Source organism: Anastrepha obliqua, chromosome 2 (assembly GCF_027943255.1).
Source record: "Anastrepha obliqua isolate idAnaObli1 chromosome 2, idAnaObli1_1.0, whole genome shotgun sequence".
Taxonomy (NCBI): domain Eukaryota; kingdom Metazoa; phylum Arthropoda; class Insecta; order Diptera; family Tephritidae; genus Anastrepha; species Anastrepha obliqua.
The window spans coordinates 8,360,280-8,377,474 of NC_072893.1; the positions used below are offsets into that span (position 1 = coordinate 8,360,280).

Consider the following 17,195-nt stretch of genomic DNA (forward strand, 5'->3'; position numbering starts at 1 on the left):
CATTTTGGTGCTTGTTTGTTGGTGCAAACTTGTAGGAAATATATTTTTGGTGCCTACTTTTTGGCGTTATATTTCCTTGATGCCTATTGTTTGGGGCGTTTTTTGTCCCCAATTTTTAGGCGTTTTTTTTGGTGCCTACTTTTTGGCGCTTAGTTCCGTTCCCTGGCTAGTGCTTGTGCGTACTAAAAAGTGCTATCCATTCCGGTGTCGGATTTTTTGGTATTGCCTTGCGGTAATTTGTGCCGTGGCTGCGGTCCTGGAATCGCTGCGTTTGTGCGGGTGATAAACGCTCGGAGTAGTGCACGTTGTTGCCACGGTTTGTGTTCCGCGTTTACCTACACCGGTCGACCCTTCTCCGTATTCTGTAAATTTTGTCTATTTGTATTCTCTGTAAATGTTGTGAATTCATTTAGATATATATTCTTTCTCTCTCTCTCTCTCTCACTCTCTCTCGGGTCTCTCCCTCTTTCTTTGTCTGCTTTGAATGTTTCACTTCTGTTATGTGTACTACGCTAAACGCACTTTTTTTACTTTCGCCGTGTCCATGTGGCTGTCAGCCCAGAATAAAGCAAGGCGAATACATTGTTTATTTTCCACATTGCCAAAACTTTTCTTTGACAATCAAACGTACAAAATTTTGTTGTTGGACTAGTGCCACCACCTTTAATAAATGCGCCTTGTAAGGTAACTTCTATTTTTTTTATGATTTCTGTCATCTAATTTTTTAAATTAAATACATTTTTTTATTTTTATTTTGTTTCATTGGCTAATTAAATTTGATTTGCTAATTAAATTTCATTTAATTTTGCATATGTTTTTATGTTGTCTTGGAAGCATATTACTTCCCGCCATTTAAATAAAAGTTACAAATAAAAAAAAGTATATGCATTAACTTTAGCGAAATTGTCTTGTTATTTTATTTATTTTTATGTCGTTGCGGTTTCTTTAGATAGATTGGCGTGTATGTATGTATATGTAGTTGTTTATTTCTATTGTACTCGCAATGTCTACACGACCTTCTAATCGGGTAGCCATTTTGTAACTGTTTACAGACTTTCGTATATTATTTATTGCTTTTTATTTCATTTAATATTTTCTTCCAAAATTCTTAATTCAATTAAACTTAACTATTTATTTATTAAAATAAAGCAGAAACTCTGAAAAACCACCGATTTTAAATATGTTTCTAATTAATTTATGAATTTCTTGCAAATTTACTATATTATTGTACCCGCATGCATACAAAACGGCTCACGGCTCTTCAAAAGCCAATTATTAACTTTATTGCTATCCGTACAAATATCTCTATACAAATACACTTCGAAATGGCACATCAATATTATCCGTTCTCTTCTGTGTATGTGTCAAAATAATTCTGTTACACCATTTCCGGTTTTTAAACGAAATAAAAAATATTCATAAATAAAATTCGTATAAAATTTCTATGTATACTACATCAAATTCTAGTGAAAAGCTCAACTGAGAAAAGCTTTGCCGTTATAATAAAGAGCTTTTTAAAAATTTGCAAAGAGACCTGCGTATTTGACACTAGCGACAGCTTGCGCGGTGGCTGATGGCAATTTGACGTTTAACGTTGGCAATGTAAAAACAAAAAAGAGAAGAAAATTAAGAAACACGAAATATTCAGCGAAGTGAAAAGTTGCTTAAGGCAGTATACTAGAAAGAAAACAAATATTTTACCAATAAAATTTGTTTATATCTTCAATTTTGATGAAAAACACGATAAACTTTGTAGCTGCTGTGCTCACCAATGTTAAAGAGATTAGGAAATCTGCGGTGGATTATTGATTTCTGCGTACGCTGACGAAACAACAAACACGGACGTGGTGGCAGCAGCAGCAATAGCAGTAGCAGTGGTTGGTTGGCGAACAACGAAAAGTGGACAACGTAGTGACAAAGCTACGAGCAATGTAAAAGGTGTCGAGAACAAAAACATTCATTGTGGTACTAAGTAAACGCGCGAAAGTGGAAGGGGAAACGTTGCGAGCATCCAGTTACGTAGCGAACATAAACAGACAACAAAGGAATTGGTGCGATTTTCTATCGGCCCTGTGATCTTTAACAATAGTTTGATAGCTCACTTTTGCGTGTGCAAGTGAGAGATTTAATTGCTGCGCTGGCGAGGAGCGTTATTGTCAACAAAAATTACAAGTAACTGCTGTTGTAACTACTACTCTGGTCACCACTAAATAAGCAGCTGTTAACATATCGGATAGCTTCCAGTGGCTCACATTCCATAAACTCAGTTCAGTTTTTTTTAGAACATCGCTTGCCACTGGCGCAGAGATGTCTAATATGTTCAGCATAACCAATATCAAAAACCGATTGATTTCGGTAATTGCGCCGGATATACCACCGCTGCCATCAGCGCCCAGCCATCAGCTACATCGTGGTGGCATAATCAGCGCTGCATCAAATTACCAGATGCGAATGGCTCATCAACAGAATAAACGCGACAAATTCGCGTATGCACGTCCGCCATTTCTGCAACTCTTGACAATCGACGAATTGCGCGCCTCTGCCGACCACAATGTACGCCCCATCATTGTGCCACGGGACATCTACTTACTGCCTTGGGGCACTGGCTACGCAGAGTGCGTGAATTCCGGCAAATCGGAGTGGAATGAAGACCAGGCAGCCTTTTGCAGGCAAGTTCAAATACTTATGGAATAGGCAAGAAAATGGATCAAAAACAGCTTATCGCTTGTGTTACAACGTTAAACAGAATGCTGAGTCAACGCTTATCAGTTTGCTTTGTATACCTAATTCCACAAGCATTTGCATAGTTTTAACACCAAAGTAACTGAAGCGATAAGGTGATCCATTTTCCATTGTAAAATAAGTAAAATTTGAGTTTTTGTTTTTCTTTTTTCAAACCCTTAGGCGAGTACTTTCTGACCCGACTCATAGCCACCCAGGCTTACCATACACGTATTATGGCATTTTTGATGGCCACGCCGGCTATGGTGCCGCTTTGGCGGCCTCGCATCAATTCCACCATATTCTACATGAAAAACTGGTGGATTGCTTAGAACTACTACTTCGTCCGGATGAGGAGTCAGTCAATGCAAATCCAAATAGTGGCTTCCTGCATCCCAGTCAATTACATCGGCGCGTCTCCAAGGATGACCTCATTATTGGTGCACTTGAAAGCGCTTTTTTCAGTATGGATGCATTAATTGCACAAGATCGTAATCGGTATCGGGATGCTGGCGGTTGCACAGCTTGCGTTGCGCTGTTCATCAATGGTAAGCTGTTTGTGGCTAACGCTGGCGACAGTCGCGCCGTCTTATGTCAGCGTAGAAGCGGCACCGCGCATGATGAAAAACACAAGTCGGCTACTAGTACGACGTCGGTGATTAGTGCTGAGCGCAATGCCGATGCGCAGGAAGTTTTTGCGGTGCCGTTTTCATTCGATCACACTCCCGAGACGGAGAGGCAACGCTTGCTCACAGTAGCACTCTTGGTGCCACATTTGATAGGGGAGCAGTATACCGCCATGGAGTATTCAAAAAGACCAAACGCAAAGGATTTGGGTCAGCGCATACTTTGCCGTCAAGGCACCATGAAAGGTTGGACTTACAAGACATTGACCAGCGAAGATTTGCGAATGCCAGTGGTGAGTGCATGCGTTCGTTTACATTGCATGCATTTTTTTACCCACGTTGTTGTTGTATTTGCAGGTGACGGGCGAAGGAAAGCGTAGCCGATTGTTGGGCACACTGGGCGTAACACGTGGATTCGGCGATCATGATCTCTTGGCCATCAGTACAGGCACCAAAATCAAACCATTTCTGACGCCCCATCCGGAAGTGGTTGTGCGCGACCTTTCCAAAATCGTCAGCATTCCAGGCGAGTTGTGCAAGCAGCAACAAAGTAAAACTCAATCATACCCGTGTAAAATGTACAAATTTTCTTTTTAGGGGAAAATAACGAGGATGGTGACTATGGCATACTGGTTATGGCCACCGACGGTCTATGGGATGTTTCCGAGAATGAGGCAGTAGCACGCACCGTTTTTCAAACACTGACCAAATACCCTACAGAAGAGCACCGCTACACAATGGTAGCACAGGAATTGGTGGCGCGAGCGCGTGGTAAAATCAATGATTCGGGTCATTGGCGTTTGGCCGACAGCAAAGCTGCTGCAACAGTTGACGATATCTCAGTGATTGTGATTCCCGTCTATCAGTATTACAAAGAGGCTGCCGAATGGGAAAAGAAGTGTGTACAATTGCAAAAAGAGCTTAAAGAGCGACGCGCTAAGATGACACAAAGCGCCACCGAAGCGTGTGAGGATGAGACATTGGTGAATGGCGTGACAAAAGCACAAGTAGAAATAGGACACGACGAGGAGGAAGAGGAAGAAGTGGTTGTAGAAGTGAATAGACAACAAGCACAGGCCACTGTTGAGATAGAAGAGGATGTACATAAAAAATCCGAAAATGGCGAACAAGCGCAATTGGCCAATTCTGAAGCAAGCAAAGTTGGCTTAACAATGACGGCAAACGATATGAATGAATTGATCGAAAATGAGCTGACTGCGGCAATATCTACCTTGGATGCTATTGAGCAGGCGGAAGATGATAAAAAGGAGGAAACAGGTGCGTGAAATATTTAGTCAGTAGCAGTTACTCAACGCTTTTTGTCTTTTAAAGGCTTCGAATAAGTGCAGAGGGCGCTTGCCGATGCGCTGAAGAGGCTCAAATTTTTCATAGCAAGTGGCTAACGTAAAAGAAGATGTACAGTGCATTGTTGATGACATTATTCATCTCCCTATTTCACTCGTTCTCTCTCTCTCTCTCTCTCTCCCTCTCTATATGTTATTCCAGGAACGTTTGCCACAATTCAGGAGAAGACGAATCAAGAAGAGAAATCAAAGCAGCACCAACAGCAACAGCAACATCAACAACATCGCAATCGTAATCGCAAAGATAAGCGTTGAGAAAACAAAAGCGTACGCTTAGGTTAGCGTATATATTTTATACTAAATAAATAAATAATTAATAATTAGTACATAGACAGCAAACTTAACTAGCAAAAAGAAACGCACTTAAATAAAGAAATCAAGTATGAGAAGTACGCGAAGTAACGTAAAAAGCGAAGTAAATGAAACGTCAAAAAAGTAGCGCAATGTTGCGGAAGTGAAATTTAGCAAGTGAAAGTTTATGAATCATTACCAGAGAGAAACTAATAATCGATAATATGAACATAATAATTTATTTTGTTTACGTACACCTGCGTATCTTATGGCCGCATTTAAGGTCACAAATCGGCTCTAGCCCCAACCCGCTACCATGCGAACTTAAATCTTTATACTGAGTAGAGATGAAAGTCATTTATAAATTGAAAATTCAACTTAACACTACAAATGTGAGAAAAATTTATAAACATTTTAATATTGTTCAATAAAAAATGTAATAATTCATGATTTTCAAAAGAATAGAATTATAGTTTTATTAAGAAAAAAAAATGGCTGGGTTATTTTGGTATTTTAGACTAATTTTAGTATTTTAGATTAAAGGTTGAAAATATTTAGCTCATTTATTTAACACATTTTTCGTTTGACTTGAATCACCCCACAGTGGTTCCGCCATAGGACATTGGATGAGAATAGTCATGTTAAAATTATGCAACAATATTTAGCTAAATGTTAGTTCATTAGTCATAGTAACTTAGAGTATAAAAGAAATTTCAACTGCACAAACAATTCACTTGTAATTGTGCCTCCAAAGTAAGAGAATTTGAAAAGTGATAGTTAGCGTGGTCTCCGCTCCGTACTTACGCCGTTCCGGGAAGTGTTATTTTTCTAAGCATTACTGTGTTTATGACCTGTTGTACAATGGAAATTCAAGTTGAAGGTATGTACGACATGTTGAACGTTTTGTTATCTTTTTTAATTATTATTTAATAGGTTTTCAGACCGTACGAAATACGTACTTTAAAATTTGCCGTTTATTTTTGAAGTGAAAACCTCTTTAGAATCGTTGGGAGCGATTTGAGAAAAAGTGAAACGAAAAAAGCGACACTCTTGGCTACGAAGCGTTATATTATATGTTGATATAAACGTAGCGACGAACTAAATAACTTTTAGGCCAGCGCCGACAGCATGGCGCGATAGCCGAGCGGCTAGCAATGTGAGCTTCCGATCCAAAATCCTTGGTTCGAATCACAAGAAAAAAAATGTTTTTATACAGTTATTTTATTTTATTTTATGATATGTTTATGAGGAGCTTTTTTTCATGGCAGAAATACACTCGGTGTTTTGCCATTGCCTGCTGAGGGGTGAGCGCTATTAGAAAAATAGTTTTCCTTAATTTTGGTGTTTTCACCGAGATTCGAACTGACGTTCTCTCTGTGAATTCTGAATAGTAGTCACGCACCAACCCATTCGGCTACGGCGTTTGTTTAATTTTACTGATGCAAAAATGAGGAAAAATATATGAATAAAGTTTGCTTACTGTTTACACATTTTCCAAAGGTGACGGAGAACCAAAAAAAAAAAGTCGATTTTCAAACAAATACGAGTGCATATGTGTAATTGTTAGAGTTTCGGTCACGCCCCAGCAAAACCTGCGTGCATATGTGTTTGTAACATTCAAAAAAATGTAATTGTGTTAGAGTTTCGGTCACGCAGGTTTTGCTGGGGACGCTCATAATAGCAACCGCGTGTGTATTTTTATATTCGTAAATATTTTCATTTTTAAATATTTACCGCAATTATGCCGAAAAATAATGCAGAAAAGTGTCGTGAATATCGACAGAAAAAAAATCAATAAATAGCATCACGGAATTCATTCACGAAAATTTAATAAAGTATACACCAGAAGTATCGCGGATACTTAGAAAAGATTATGATAAAGTTCCAATGATTTTAAGTGGCGATTTTAACGTAAATTTTGCATTGGACACAGCGGTTCCTTTAATTGACGTTCTCAATACAACATTCAATTTAAAAATGTGTAACAATCGAACTGAATCGACAACACGATCAAGAACAACAATTGACGCGGTATTTCAAAGATATGTTGACAACATCGAAACCAAAGCATTTGTATCATATTTTAGCTATCATAAGCCACTCGTATCATTTGTTGAAATTGAAAACATTGAGGATGAATAATAATAAAATGAAGAAAATAAAATATAAACTTTATACTTTGGTAGTAGTATTATAATGAACCTATAATTATCCCGCTCCTAATGCTGCTTTCGTCTCATTCTCTCTCAGTTTGTTTTACGGAAGGTTTCACTTCTATCGCGTCTAACCGTTAGACTGGTATTTTTTTTTATAAGAAGTTTGTAAAGTTTTAACTAAGTTCACACGAATCTGCACAAATGAAACACACATTAAAATATTCTTACGTATGTCCTCTTTAAGGAAAAATAATTTCCAAGTGCGATGACCTGCGACTGCGCTTGATATAGGGTCTAATCTGTACCTATGTGTAGGATTTTGAAAAATGTGATTCTACCAAAATTGTTGATAAAGATTTTTTTTGTTTTAGGTGTAAATTTGAAGTGTTCATTTACGCGCATGCATATTCTGGGCACGTGGTTATGTTACAATAGCATTAATAATGATGTTGATAGATGTCGCCACGTACTGAAGAACATAATTCAAGCTTTACCAAACTCTGAGAATTTAACCTTAGAAGACGTTGAAAATCGTGTTTCTTGGATCTGTTCACGGATTTCTCGATACTGGAAAAAAGTGCAAAGATCAAAAACAAGGCTGATTGCCAAGTACAGTAATTGGTTAACTGGTTAATTTGTTAATATATTAAGAGACTTTATTCATTCAAAATTGCCTAACGCTTTACCATCTTATAAAAAAGTTCTTGACCCAAAAAAAATGGTTTTACCCAACAGGAATTGGCGTTACAGAATCATCTGCCGAAATTAATTTACAATGTTTGTTGGACCACACATGCTCTCGAATTATCGAATCTCAAAAACCAGTATTGGTAAATATATCTGAATCAAGTTGCACTGAGTATGAATTAGTAGGTAAATGGGGTTTCGATGGCAGCACTGGAGATAGCGAATACAAGCAAAGTTTTTCTGATCCGAGAACGGAAGATGGAAGTTTAATTGTTACATCCTATGTACCCTTGAAATTAATTTGTAAATTGATTACCTCTGACCCAGATAAGATAATTTGGAAAAACCCTCGCCCATCGTTCACAAGGTTTTGTCGGCCTATGCGTTTTCAATTTGCTAAAGAAACTAAAGCTCTTTGTGTTCAAGAAGAAGAGTATTTTAAAAAAGCTATTAGTGACTTAAATCCGACTGTTGTTAAAATTGATAACCATAGTTATAAAGTAAGTCATTCTTTACAATTAACTATGGTTGATGGTAAAGTGTGCTGTGCTCTTAGTGACTCATCTACGAGTAAATGTTATATTTGTGGTGCGACACCTAAAGAAATGAATGACTTAGAAAAGTGTAGAAACAAACAAGTAAACTCCAGTAGATTTGAATTTGGTTTATCACCCCTGCATTCTTGGATTCGATTTTTTGAATACTGTATTCATGTTTCTTATAGAATCGAATTTAAAAGGTGGCAAGCACGTTCATCTGAGGAAAAAGCACTTTTAGCTAAGAGAAAGGAATTTGTTCAGAGGGAGTTTAGAGAACAATTAGGCTTGATAGTTGACAAACCGCGATGTGGAGGAAGTGGCAACTCTAATGATGGAAATACAGCACGAAAATTTTTCCTTCATTCAACCATATCATCCGAAATCACAGGAATATACAAACACGTTATAGACAGATGTAGTTGTCTCCTACAATGTCTTTCATCTGCTTTTAAAACTAATTCGAATAAATTCAAAATATACGCACTAGACACTGCTAAAATTCTAGTTAGTAAATATTCATGGTATAATTTACCTGCATCAGTTCATAAAGTGCTCATTCATGGGTCGGAGGTAATCGATCATTGTTTATTATCAATTGGAGAATTATCAGAGGAGGCAGCTGAATCATGTAATAAATTAGTGAATCAATTCAGACGTGACAATACCAGAAAGCACTCAAGAACTGTAACTAACACGGATCTTTTGCACAGGCTTCTTCTTAATTCCGATCCATTTATATCTAGTCTACGAAAACTACCATGTAAAAAGAAATCTATGATGTCAAAAGAAGTTTTAGATTTATTGAATTAAGAGTTTTGTATTTCTAAGTACATTAACTTTTTGGGAAGTGAATATTTTATTGTTTTCATAAATAAGAATAAGTTAACTGGCATCAAAGTATACTTTATGCTCATCCTTTCGGAATTAATGTTTTTTTCTATTATTGTTTATAATTTAAGATTTATGCAAAACTTTAAACGAAACAAAAAATTTTATATAAAAAATGTGTGTACCTAATTTTCCTTTGACTTTTTATATTAATTACAATATATATTACTTTATTATATTATATATTATAATTATTATATCTTATATATATTCTTATTATATATATATATATTACTTTTTATATGTCTTAATGTTTTTTTAACAAATAAAAACATTTCTCAACTTAAAAACATACTAAAAAGTCATTTATCACGCCAAAAGTTCTTATGACCGCTCTTCCTACGCGGCGGGACCACTGTGCACCCGTTTAAAACTCGTTTGTAGGCTTGTAAGAAATAAAAAAAAAATTATTTTTATTTTTTTATTTTTAAAAGCTTACATGATAATAAAATTATAAGTTAACTTAAGCAAACGCAGCGCTAGCAGCAGAGGCTTTCGGCTGGCTGGTGATGTGAGTTGTATCAGATACGACGGAGTAGGTCGGTGTCCTTCAGAAATTTGTAAATTTGTTTAATGTTTTCTTCAGTGGCTTCTCTTAAAAGTAGGAGAGGATCCGTGTTGCTGAAGTGGTGATGCCTTTGAGAAGCAAGTTCTGGGCAGGATACCAGTAAATGATGTACACTGACTGTTGCTTGGCAGAAGGGGCAGGTGTTGGATATCTTACCCTATAATAGGTGTACGCTAGTAATTATGGTGTGCCCGATACGGAGTCGTGTGTATGGGGTAATGTGGTTGGTGGGTGTGGATGATGGATAAGCAGGTTTTGAACGTTTGGGGTTAATGTTCGAATAATGGTGTTTGTAATACGACCATTCACGAAGTAACTTAGTGTGCCTCTGTTCATGAATAAGTCGGTATATGTCGCTAGGTAGGATGACTTCTGATGTGACTGTTGGTGTAATGGACATGTCTTTGGCAATTGTATCTGCCAGTGTGTTACCCTGGATGCCGGAGTGCCCAGGTATCCACATAATTTTGATGCTACTCCGATGGGTAATTAGTATGTTTTTAATACTGTCGATTATTTTGCTTGATTTTTTGTGATTTTTGATGGCATGGAAGCAGGACAAACTGTCGAAGCAAATTATATGTTTACCCTTACTTTTGGCGCAGTATTGAACGGCTTGTAATATTGCGATTGCTTCAACGGTGAAAATAGAGCAGTATGAAAATAGAAGGCCGTACACGATAACCTCCTGATTTTCCTTTACCACTGCGTAAGAAGTGTGGGATCCTTTTGACCCGTCAGTAAAAACCAATTGCTACCCGTTAAATTTGTAGTCTGCGATAGATTCGGAGAACTTGGCCCTGTAAATGGCGTTTGGAGTATTATCTTTCCGTAAATTAACTAGGTCGTTGATAAGATTTTTTGCTAACCGCCCACGGTGGGTGATTAGTGTACCGCAGAGTGTGTAGTTTAGAGGGCAGTTCCGCATGTTTAGCAAATAAGGCGCATGTGTGTATTGATGAAAAGTCTTTGCCAATAAGAAGGTTGAAAGATTGAAAGTCTTTGCCAATAAGCAGGTTGAGGCTTAGAGTAAGTTTTGGATAGAGCCTGAATATTTTGTCCTCCATGTTGTCGTATAGAGACGGAAGGCCCGATTCGGCAAGAATGGCCTTTATGGGCGATGTAGGAAACGCGCGTATGGATCCGCGCACTGCGGCATGGTAGGGGGCAGCAAGCACCTTTAGATTTTGTTTGCCGTGTAATCCATAAACAGCGAGACCGTAATTAATGGTTGATAGGATGAGGGTTTTTAATAAAATTAAATTCACTAAAATTTTTCACATTAATATCCACTCTAACTGCTAAGCCAGTGGTCGGCAACCTGCGGCGCGAACCACATGCGGCTCTTTGGATATGAAGTTGCGACTCTTTAGTTCCATACGCAAATACTATTTACTTTATAAAAAAAAAAAAATTTTATAATCGTTCCGATCCGATTAACGAGAATTAGCCATCGATTCCATCTTTTAGCCACTTGTAGGCGCAGACTGTAAAGAATTCTTAAACGAAGTGAAGACTCAGTATTCCAACTTCCTTCTTCACAATAACGTGCGTTGGCTCTTCAAAGGTAGAGTGTTGAAACGTTTTGCTTTGTGCTTGAATGGAATAAATAAATTCCTAAATGAAAAGGACAGTAATCACCTTGAATTAGAGAACGACAAATGGTTACAAAAATTTTACTTTATGGTTGATATCACAGCGAAATCACACGAGCTGAATCTAAAACTGCAAGGAAAGGGGAATCCAACCTATGTTTAGGTAGAAGAATTGATTTGTTTTGTAGAAGAATTAATTCTTTTTGCAGATATTCATAAATATTCATAGCGGTAAATTATTTAATTTTTTCGTGCCCGCGAGAGTTGGTTCTACGTAACCGGAGCGGCCCTAATTTACATATATCCAGCAGAGACCTGCACCGGTTGAGTGTAAAACATTCATACGCTTCGCTTGAACAAAAAAACAGGCCTTTGCGTTCAAACGATCGAACTTGTTCAAATAAGTTATTGTCACTGTTTATTTCAGCTCAATCAAATCATGTGCTGCGTTTTAGCTCTCCGATGTTATCACCAATCGTCTTCATAGCAGCCGTTTCGGGTATTTGCTCGTTCGGCTGTACATTCATTTTTTTGAGCAAGAATAAAAGGGCTCTATAGCCGGTTTGAACACGTATGATCCCGCATGAGTTTTTGCATGTAACGATAGCAAAGTAAAAGCAAAATTTTAAAGCAAAGACACTATATTTTCATATTTGTTTTTTTTTTTCTTAAAACTTATAATAATCGTTTGACATTATTTTACAACGGCTGAAACCAACTAATCCTTTCAAATACGAAACGCAATTTACAGCGCACATTGTACGCCAACGCTCGTTTGCTCGAACATGTGCTATTTACAATAATGACAATTACTTCTTTGAACAAGTTTGATCGTTTGAACGCAAAGGCCGATGCTAATTTCATTCAATGCTGCTTTTTGCTCAATGATTAGATTTGAGCCGAAGACATTAGATCATACATACGTGTTGACTGAGCTGAACTACGCGTTCGCCTGCATGAGCTGACTGCACTTGACCAAATATTTTGGTTCAATTGACTGAATGTGAGCAAGAAATTTAGCGTATGAAGAACTCAAGAAAACAGTGAGCCATGCAGGTCTCTGATATCCAGCCAAGAACTGTCACTTCAACAGCATTCCCCGTATATGTATAGGGAATACTTATGCTACTACAACAACAACAACTTCCATTTCAATTTCTATTTTCAAAAATCAGTGCAATAATATCCGTGCAACTTTTGACACGAGTTACTTCAGCACAGTTATTGGAAAAATTAGAGGTGAATTTGGCAGCAAATCTGAGCAATTCAAAACCAACAAAACCACCCTACGATTCATAGTAAATTCTGTCAACACAAATAGTAGCCACATCCACATGGAGCTATCTGGAATTGATACTGGATCTCTAGAAATGCAGCTGATCGATTTAAAAAGTAAAGCTTTGTGGAGTGGAAAATTTGTAGAGTTTAAAAACAAGTTGGAGTACTATTAAATGTTGGCCAGAAAACATATTGTGGCTCTTTAAACACTTTGAAATTTTATAAATTGTAATTTTTGACTCTTCCGACTCAAAAAATTGCCGACTCCTGTCCCAAGCCAATTTCTTTGCAAACCAAATATCGGATAATCGCATATCTATTAAAATTTTAGGGTGTGGATTGAGTTCAGCGATCTTTTTGACTCCAAATTTTGCCTGAAATGTATCAAGCAGGTAGACACACAGCCGAGTATTTCGTCAACCAAGAGGGTATGACATGCGATATTTCTCCTTTCCTTAGTAGTGGCAGCACTTCACACGCCCATATTAGCCCAGCAGCCTACTATCGTGCAGTCGTCAGCGTATGAGACCAGGGATACTCCCTTTGGTAGTTAGGGGAGCTTCGATAGAGACAAGTTGAACAGCAAGGGTGAAAGGGCACCATCCTGCGGAACACTTTGTTTGGATGCTTGTCTCCGAAAAATCACTGACGAGTGACGACCGCTCAGATAGTTGGCGGATCACCTCTTCAGCCCTGGCGGGAGTGTCGACTAAAAAATATCATCTTGTAGCGTGGAATGGCTGACAGTATCGAAAAACCTCTTCAAGTCCAACGCAGTCCTCTTGCAGGGGGGTTTTGGTTAAGCCCGCGGTTTATCTGGGCGATAATGACGGTGAGTACTGTGGTGGGGCTGTGCACTCATCGGAAACCATACCAATGTGGGGCTGGGACCAGGTGTTTCGTAAAGAGTGGGAGTAGGAGGGCTTCCAGTGTCCTCACTACTGGGGAAAGGAGAGTTATCGGCCGATAAAATTCGCCTTGGTTGGCGGGTTTCTCAGGTTTCAGTAGCGGCACCACTCTCTCTGCTTTCCACTTGACAAGAATAATGTAAGTGGCCAAGGACAGATTGAAAACCCTTGTAAGAAATCCTACTCCCAATGGACCCAGGTGCTTCAGCATCAATTTGTTAAGTCCGTCAGAGCCAATCGCTTTAGATGGTTTGGTTTTGTTGATAGGCCCTCTGAACTTCACCACAGGAGAAAGTAAGTGGCGCACTGTCGTTCGTCAGTTTGTGCAGCCGTCTGGTGGCACGGCGCTTGAATCTGTCTGCCGGAGGATGCAATGTGAATAGTCGGCTAAAATAGCTCGAACATCTCTTCGAGTTCGACAAAGTGCAACTGTTAAAGGTGATGGCCACTTTGTAGTTGTGCTTCATCGGGTTCGACAGTGACCTAACGATGGATCACACAGCGGGTGCATTTTTCTCATTTGCTGACGAAGACGATATTGATTTTCGGTACTGGCAACTGCTACAACAACAACTTAACTTAAATATGTTGTATGTCATTTATGACTAAATATTGTACTTAGGCGTAGTATTTAGCATAAATAACGGATCCGTCCTTATCAACACAAGACCGTACTCAGGCAACTAACAGATCATACTTTGGCTATATTAAACTTTTGAAGTCTTCATTGATATCAAAGGAACAAAAGCTCCAGATGTACAAAACTATAATAAGACGGTTTCTTTCCTGGTTCCTTAAAGTTAATGACGTCAATTTGCTGATGCGATTTGAAAGAAAAATTCTCAGAAAAAACATCCGGTCCTATACGATTAGAAGACGTTACATACCGTATACGATGTTACCACGAGCTTAGTGCTTTAATCGCGGGACGAAATGTAACGCGGTTTATAAAGTCGCAAAGATTACGGTGGTATGGGCACGTCCTAAGCGCGACCAAAAAAGTTTTTGCAGCAAATCTTAAAGAAGCGAGAAGGGGAGGCCGGCCAAGGTGACAATGATTGCAAGACGTAGAAGATGATATGCGAACGTTAATCACAACGTAGAGCGAAAGCGGGCTGAACCGAGAAGAATGGGGACGTATTGTAGAGGAGGCAATGATCCACCCCGGACTGTAATGCCAATATGATGATGATGATGACTCTTCTTCCATAGGGAAGGGATTCATAGAGGAAATGGAAAATCATTTATTTTTTCTCTGGTTGTGACGGATGCCCATTTTGGCTGCTTGTTCCCCGACAAACCAAAAGCCAGTTATGGCTGCCGTGAATTTCCAAACGTCTCGTCGTTTCATGTTTATCAATGTTGACGTTTCTTTGTGGTTGTAACGCTCTGCTAATTGTGCGTGTCGTCTGGTGTTTCTCCATCTACTTATACAATCTGCGATTCGGAAGTATTTGGAAGAAATAGTACTAATGATTGCACCCAGTGGTGTGAATACCGATTCTGCAAGAACAGCAGGTTCCCTCTTCCCCCAGTTCATCTGCCTTTTCGTTACCTTCAATGTTCCGATGTCCCGGAACCCAGATGAAGTTGGCGTTATGGTATTCACTCAAGGTGCTAAGGTCATTCCTACTTTGTTGGACCAGTTTAGTTGTAGCTGAGTCCAGTGCCGGGATTGCAGCTTGGCTATCCGAAAGAAAAGCGATATTGCCCTTAAAAGAGAAATCTGTGATTAGTAGCCTACAAGCATCCCCAATTGTCAGTGCTTCCGCCTGGAAGAAAGTATTAGGAAGATGCATAGATTTTTCAATTCTAAGTCTATGAGAATATGTACCAACTCCGACACCACAATCCATTTTAGAGCCAGCTGTATAGACTGTAGTGTCCGTCCCTTATTAAGTGAGAGTCCCTTCCTTCATTCCTCCTGAGACGGAAAGAGAGTGACTATATTCCTGTTGAATGTCACCGTCGGGGCGATGTAATCCGTGCTGTCCGAGGTGTACAGAGCTCGTCGCAATAATAGACTGGTATGACCATACGTTTTTTCCTTCCAGCGACCCGCTTCATTCAACCTAAATTCACTCAGGGTTGCCATCTTCTGGGTATGGAGATCTACCGGAATTGCAAGAGTCAATGCAATAACACCCTCCCTAGGACTTTGATCTGATTGCACTATTGCACAAGCTGATCTTTGTATTCTGCCGAGTAGTTTGGTATTGTAATCTCTCCCTGGCGGAGTCGGCTTAAAACTGTAGGTCCCTCCATTTGTGGAACAACATCAAGTCGCACACCACAAATAGGAGGAGGAGCTCGGCCAAACACCCAAAAAGGGTGGATATATATATAATCTCTCCTTGGAGCTTTCTACCAAACTACCGATCCGTATGATAAAATTAGTCGTATAACCGTCTTATACAGTTATAACGGATACTTAGGTTGAAGACCTCAATTTCTTCCTAGATACAAAAGCGATTTCTACTTCCCTCGTTGTTGTTGTTGTAGTGGTTGAGTGTTCGTAATTAGCGACCAGCACCGTTTTACTATCACTATTCTCGTGTGATGATGTCTTGTTTTTTTTTTTTCAGATCAATTTTGTGAGATACAAGTACAGCAGCAAATTCTTTACCTCGATGTCTGAGATCTCATTAATTTGCTGTAAGAAAGGCTTACCGAAAGAGCGAAGTCGTGCCCTAGCTAGCCCTAGAAATTCACATAAGTGGAAAAGACTTTCCTTCACCTCTTCCGCTTGACAGTTTCTGCAGATGGGATTGAAAGGGAGGTTGAGTCTGCCTGCATGATCCTCTTCCTTCCCCTTCCAATGAGCTGTAAGGGTTGCAGTTATACGTGAAACGTTTGGCCGAGAGCATCCTAACAGGGAATACGTCCATTGGATTTTTTACGATGGCTATGTGTTTCTTTCGGCTAAAGCATGATAGTGTGAAGCTATGGATGCTTTTATTGTGTTGAGTGGGGTGGCGACTGCCCCCGCCTCTACTATGTCTAGTGCCGAATCTTTACTTGCTAGCTCATCCGCTATCTCATTACCCTCTATGTTCCTATGGCTGAGATCCCATATCAGAGTAATTTTAAACCGTTGACCAAGCAGCTCTAATTCCTTTCTGCACTGTAAAACTAGCTTGGATAAAATGGAATTGGAATCTAAGGCCTTAATAGCTGCTTCACTGTCTGAAAAGATAGCTACTTTTGCAATATTTTATTTCTAGTATTTTAGTGATTTGCATGCTTCTCTGATTGCTAGTAGTTCTGCTTGGAACGCTGGTATAGTAAGGAAGTAGGATTGATTTGGATATGTTGAGCGGCTCAGAGCAGAGGCCAGCTCCAACACCACAGTTCATCTTAGAACTATCAGTGTAGATTTCAATGTCGAATGTACCAATCACGTTTCCTTTCCTCGGCTCTCGTGGAAAACGTACCCTAAAGTCTTTCTTGAAGTTAAGGTCGCGGACGACTGTGTAGTGGGTGTAGTGGGCTGTGGGAGGGTCTTGCTGTGACCGTACGATCTTGTTGTCCAGCTTCCTTTATCTCTGCAATCTCACCGCGCTGCAAATAGTAC

The 17,195-nt window shown here is 39.1% G+C and overlaps 2 protein-coding genes across 7 annotated transcripts in view; one reads left to right on the forward strand and one right to left on the reverse strand.

Annotated features, from left to right (window-relative positions):
- The window catches only part of LOC129238506 (ribosomal protein S6 kinase 2 beta), a 36,492-nt gene that overhangs the window by 959 nt on the left and 18,338 nt on the right, over positions 1-17,195 (reverse strand). The gene's annotated exons all lie outside the window — the stretch shown is intronic.
- Positions 1,386-5,446, forward strand: LOC129238507 (protein phosphatase 1H). Of its 6 annotated transcripts, none has more exons than XR_008581794.1 (6): positions 1,386-2,669; positions 2,905-3,640; positions 3,705-3,873; positions 3,945-4,625; positions 4,680-4,751; positions 4,854-4,915. XR_008581794.1 is itself a non-coding variant. In XM_054873552.1 (6 exons), the coding sequence occupies exons 1-5, from the start codon at positions 2,308-2,310 to the stop codon at positions 4,964-4,966; spliced, it is 2,061 nt and encodes a 686-aa protein (XP_054729527.1). In that variant the 5' UTR covers positions 1,386-2,307; the 3' UTR covers positions 4,967-4,988; positions 5,036-5,446. The 6 variants fall into 6 exon arrangements, 4 of the variants coding, with proteins under 4 accessions (XP_054729527.1, XP_054729526.1, XP_054729525.1 ...); XM_054873552.1 differs by lacking the exon at positions 4,680-4,751 and adding an exon at positions 5,036-5,446 and having other exon boundaries at positions 4,854-4,988; XM_054873551.1 differs by lacking the exon at positions 4,680-4,751 and adding an exon at positions 5,043-5,446 and having other exon boundaries at positions 4,854-4,988.

Bases quoted from the DNA above. Each gene is read 5' to 3' on its own strand.
- LOC129238507 (XM_054873550.1), top strand. From the start codon at position 2,308: ATGTCTAATATGTTCAGCATAACCAATATCAAAAACCGATTGATTTCG. The intron at 3,641-3,704 runs GTGAGTGCATGC...TTGTATTTGCAG, and splicing joins AAGATTTGCGAATGCCAGTG to GTGACGGGCGAAGGAAAGCG. The intron at 3,874-3,944 runs GCGAGTTGTGCA...TTTTCTTTTTAG, and splicing joins CAAAATCGTCAGCATTCCAG to GGGAAAATAACGAGGATGGT.